The following is a 6,000-nucleotide window of genomic DNA, read 5'->3' on the forward strand; positions in this document are numbered from 1 at the left end:
ATCTCATTCAAAGAGTACAGAAATGACAGAGAAGACTCTCCTATTCAATTTCCTTGTAAAATGACTGTCTATGTCTTGTAATATGATTAGGGAACAGCAGAATTACATGACTATCCTATCAAAGAAGTATACATTTACAATGTTGTCACTATCATGTCACTATCATATATGGCATATTTTAGAAGGCAGTGACCTATGATGATGTGCATATCAACTTCACTGAGGAAGAGTGGAATTTGCTGGATCCTTCCCAGAAGAATCTCTACAAAGATGTGATGCTAGAGACCTACAGGAACCTTATTACTATAGGTAAAAATGAATTTCCTTCATGTTTCAAAATAAAGGGACAACTTTTCCTTGGTTAATGATATTCTTCAATAACTTGATTTAGAGAGGAGAAGAATGAGGTGAATAAAGCAGGCATGTTTCTAAAGTTTACTTAAAATAGCTACTTAAATGTTGCACAGTATTCAATATTATAACATACATTTTCTGGTACTATATTTTAGGATACATTTGGGAGGAACATAATAGTAAAGAACATTGTCAACGTTCTAGAAGACATGAAAGGTAATTTTCTTGTGCATGCTGAAAATAATGATCCTCTGATGAAATAATAATGCATCCTAGAAGATTAAAGGCAACAGTGTGAATAAGCACAGCTTTAAGTGCATTTATGATTATTAACTTCTGAAAAATCCTTATAAAATTTTATGTAGGTGAATTGCATTTTCAAGGCATTCTTTAATTAAAAAGACAAGTGAGAAATGGCTAAACAGAAGTCACCATTTGAATCACAAAACCATGAAAGCTATCCTGTAGATCTGCCAGTCAATTTATTTCTTGCTACTCATAATACAAAATGTGTACACATTGAAGTGATGATAAGTATATCTGCAAGACTTTTTACTAAACCGAGAGCACATCGTAAATCTTGTATTACTCATATACTTCTTATTACTATATTAAGATTGGTGACAGAAGCAGTTAGAGTTAAGTGGCAGTTATTGTGAAGAAACTTTAATACCTCTATCACACATCTACGAGAAATAGAAAGTCACAGCGTGATAATTCAGTGTGGAAATTTTTTGTTTGTGATTCTTCCTTTACTGTGTACACCACATATTACTCTCGATACAAGCCTATGAGCATAGGAATATGGGAAAATGCTGCATACCTCTCTCTAAAAACAATTAGAAGATAAGCATTCGTCCCCATGTTGAGTACCCTTGCTGAAATTGATTCAACTATATAAATAATTGATTTTCACATATCATTGTTAATACATAAACAAACTCAGAGTGCAGAGAAGCCACATGAGTTCTAGAATTGTGCAAATACTTCTGATTGTCCTAGTTCAGTTAGCAAATGTAGTGTGATTCATAGTATAGGACAGTTTATGAATGTAATAAAGTTGTTCTGAGGTTATCCAATTCTCTTCAAATATAAGAAATATGTCAAATAGAAAAATGTTTCTGTAAAGGTGAAAAGTTAAACCACATAATAAAGAAATTTACCATGACAGGTGTCTTCAAAAATGCAAAACAACCCTTAAATACAGAAGAAAACATGAGTTAAAACACAGTTATAAAACCTTAATATCTGGGAGCTGGAGAGATGGCTCAGTGGTTAAGAGCATTGCCTGCTCTTCCAAAGGTCCTGAGTTCAGTTCCCAGCAACCACATGGTGGCTCACAACCATCTGTAATGAGGTCTGGTGCCCTCTTCTGGCCTGCATACATACACACAGACAGAATATTGTATACATAATAAATAAATAAAATAAAATAAAACCTTAATATCTGATTTCTTTTTACAATTGGACTCAATTACAAAAGTAATACATGGAGATATGTAGGTTAAATTCAGTATTGAATGTGGTAAGGCTTTTATATGTTCCAATTATGCTTGCAGGATTGAAAGAAACAATTCTGGAAAGAAAGTTTCAGTGCATCTTCAATGTGTTAAAGCCTTGGTATATGACAGGCATCTTCAGAGGAATAAAAAAACACATGATAGTAAGAAACCCTATGAATCTAATCAGTGTCATAAAGCCTTTGCTCATCACAATTCTCTTCAAATGCACAAAAGGACACATACTGAAGAGAAATCTTGTGAATGTAATCAGTGTTGTAAAGCCTTTGCACAGCCCTGTAATGTTCGATTGCATAAAATAACACATACTGGAGAAAAAGCCTATGCATGTAATCAGTGTGGTAAAGACTTTGGAGGGCCCCATACCCTTCAATTGCATAAAAGAACAAATACTGGAGAGAAACCGTATGAATGGAATCAGTGTGGTAAGGCCTTTGGAGGGCCCCATATCCTTCAAATGCATAAAAGAAAAAATACTGGAGAGAATTCCTATGAATGTAATCACTGTGGTAAGGCCTTTGCTGAAAACAGTACTCTTCAAAAGCATAAAAGAACACATACTGGAGAGAAACCGTATGCATGTAGTCAGTGTGGTAAGGCCTTTGCTCACTACAGTGCTCTTCGAATACATGAAAGAATACATACTGGAGAGAAACTCCATGCATGTAGTCAGTGTGGTAAGGCCTTTGCTCAACACAGTTATCTTCAAAAGCATAAAAGAACACATACTGGAGAGAAACCCTATGAATGTAATCAGTGTGGTAAGGACTTTGCTCACTACAGTGCTCTTCAAAGGCATAAAAGATCACATACTGGAGAAAAACCCTATGAATGTAATCAGTGTGGTAAGGCCTTTGCTCACCACAGTGCTCTTCAAAGGCATAAAAGATCACATACTGGAGAGAATCCCTATGCATGTAGTCTGTGTGGTAAGGCCTTTGCTGAAAACAGTACCCTTCAAAAGCATAAAAGAACACATACTGGAGAGAAACCCTATGCATGTAGTCGGTGTGGTAAGGCCTTTGCTGAAAACAGTACTCTTCAAAAGCATAAAAGGACACATACTGGAGAGAAACCATATGAGTGTAATCAGTGTGGTAAGTCCTTTGCAGAACACAGCAATCTTAAATTGCATAAAAGAACACACACTGGAGAGAAACCCTATGAATGTAATCTGTGTGGTAAGTCATTTGCTCAACACATTAATCTTCAAAGCCATAAAAGATCCCATACTGGAGAGAAACCTTATGAATGTCATCAGTGTGGTAAGGCCTTTGCACATCACAGCAATTTTCAAACGCATAAAAGAACACACACTGGAGAGAAACCCTATGAATGTAATCAGTGTGGTAAGGCCTTTACACATCATAGTCAACTTCAAAAGCATAAAAGGACACATACTGGAGAGAAACCCTATGAATGTAATCAGTGTGGTAAGGCCTTTGCACGTCACAGTCATCTGCAATTGCATAAAAGAACACATACTGGAGAGAAACCCTATGAATGTAATCAGTGTGGTAAGGCCTTTGTTCAACACAGTGCTCTTCAAAGGCATCAAAGAACACACACGGTTGTGAAACAGTATGCATGAAATGAGTTTGGAAAAGTCTTTTCATGTCTTATTCATCTTCAAATGCAGAAGAGAACACAGATTGGAGAGAAACTTGTGAATGGGATTTGTTTGGCAAATCCTTTGTAATAATAATCTCCAAATACACGAAACAAACCATCCTGGTGAGAAACTATACTTAAGCAGTGTAGTCTTCAAAAACATGAGAATAATCATTCTGTAGTGAAAAAATAAACTTAGTGTGCTATATGTTTTGCAGTTGTTATAGGAGTAAAACTCTTTGCGTGTAATCAATATGATAGTTTTTAGGTACCTGAAGCCATTACACTTACAGTCTATTAACCAACAGTGTTTATTCTGTAAAAAAAATGATAGTGTCAACAATCTGTTCAAGCATTATGATACCAGCTTTTATTTTATTTGCACCAAGAAACTGATGGACAAAACCTAATCTGTGATTTTTATGAAGTCTTATGGGAAGGAGATAGAGCCATATTAAGAATCACAACCTGGTACTGGAAATGAGATACAAAGGAAAACACTTTGACCCTAACTCCAGAACTAGTGAAAGGTACATCATCACCCTGAAAAAGCAGTCAATAATCAAAAACAGACAGTGAAAGAATTCTGCTTTGGCTCTCAAACCAGTACCAAAGAAATACAATCTACTCTTGTCTCTCTGAGTTCAAAACCAACCAATCCCAGAGCACAAAATCCAGCCCATCTCTGAGCTTCTTCAACCAAGGCATTTAAATCTGACCAATTCCCATCTTCTAAATCTCCTTAGAAGTGCTCTGAATCCAAGAAGCCCTATATGAGTCATCTGCTTCTCGGTTGGTAGCTGCCCCTTTCCTGCCTTGCAGAGGAAGTCGCAGTCTGGATTCTTCCCTCCCAAATAAATCTCTTGGAGTTGAATTGAGATACAGTTGACACCATTGTTTGAAAACTCACTTAACCCAGAAGAGCACAGCAGCAATGGACACCTCTTATGGGAGACTCCCTTAGGAGAGTGGAGCATATCTACAACAGACATTTCTGCTGGGAAGCTTTCATAGAAGAGTGGAGCAGAGAACAGCTGTAATGAATGTCTCTCCGAGAGGAAGAGAATTGCTACATCTAGTGGGGCAAACTTCTTTTCATAGCTGTTGGTATTGCTAAATTTTTGGTAATCAGCGTATCCTTCCTTCCAGAGTTTTAAGACTTGCAATATTAATTTGAACAATAATGTAACCCTTTTAGATTTTATACTTCTCTTCAACTGCATGGAATATGTAATCCAGGTGCAAATATTTATGGATGTGTACTACCTCCTTTTTGCTTGTGATATGATGTCTATTTCATAATATAAAAGCATTTTATTCAGGCCATGGTTCTATTAGATAACAGCATCATCATGAAAGAACCATGACAAAAAGTGTCAGATGGCACTAAAACTGGAACTTAAGAACTCCCAGCTGTAATCTTCCACATGAAGTAGTGTTGGAACTGCAACTGGTGTATGGATGTAAATTCTCATAGCCTAAATCTTCCCACATGATACCATCAACTTACAAGTATTAATTTCTCTTACTTCAAGTTTAAATTTGCTTTCTCTTTACATGAACCAATTATTCATGAAGAGAAACTCTGGGGGCTAGAGAGATGGTTCAACTGTTAAGAGCACTGCCTGGTTTTCCAAAGGTCCTGATTTCAATTCCCAGCAACCACATGGTGGCTCACAACCATCTGTAATAAGGTCTGGTGCCCTCTTCTGGCCTGCAGGCATAAACACAGAATATTGAGTACATAACAAATAAATAAATAAGTATTTTAAAATAAAACAACAAAAAAAGAAAAACTCTGTAAGTGAGCTGTAAGATGTCTGGACTCCTATTTTACATTAATAAATGCTTACAGGAGAAAAATTTTCGTGAGTGAAAAATTGTTTAAAAATTTGCTTATATTGTAATTGTGTGATGCGTGGGGGGGGATGTAATTGTGCATTATGTATCCTGGAAAAGTTAAACACTTTAGAATTTGTAGTAGAAATTACAGAAAGCTGTTAAAAATCTGACCTGAGTCCTTGGAATGAAGATTTCTTAGTCACCTAGCCATGACTCTAGTGCTATAAATATTTTAATGTCTATTTATATCTCATTGAATTTTGGAAATAGGAACAAACTCATAAAGCAGAAAGCCCTATTCATGAAAACAAATTTTAGTGACTTTAGCCATCAAAGTTGTCTTCAGCTTGAAGGAAAAGTATTTTTTATCATAGCTTTGAAGGAAGTAAATTATGTAACACATTCACTCAAGACTGATGCTGGAAATCATTGCAGTTTGGTTTCTATTTTGAAACATTTGAGGTACGTACTAAAGTGTTGTATATTGTGGCAACTCCATTTACTAAAATTTATTTTGTAGTCATTTTATTCCTTCTATGACTTTTGTTCAGCTTCTATTGTGCCTTTATCTAGTAATAGGTATTTTTGTGATGTAATATATAGAATGGCCTTCCCATCATTGAAGTGTCCCATTGGTTATTAAAATATTAGAACATGTCTGATCAAACTTTTC

At 35.8% G+C, this 6,000-nt stretch overlaps 1 protein-coding gene across 1 annotated transcript in view; it reads left to right on the top strand.

The window, feature by feature from the left end:
* Positions 1-3,465, top strand: part of LOC130866852 (zinc finger protein 431-like) — a 44,432-nt gene extending 40,967 nt beyond the window's left edge. The window contains exons 4-6 of the mRNA XM_057758466.1: positions 183-309; positions 510-570; positions 1,986-3,465. Coding sequence (XP_057614449.1) covers positions 183-309; positions 510-570; positions 1,986-3,465 — 1,668 coding nt within the window. The remainder of the gene's footprint in view (positions 1-182; positions 310-509; positions 571-1,985) is intronic.
* Positions 3,466-6,000: the final 2,535 nt, after the last annotated feature.

The sequence above is a fragment of the Chionomys nivalis genome, chromosome 26, assembly GCF_950005125.1.
Source record: "Chionomys nivalis chromosome 26, mChiNiv1.1, whole genome shotgun sequence".
NCBI lineage: Eukaryota > Metazoa > Chordata > Mammalia > Rodentia > Cricetidae > Chionomys > Chionomys nivalis.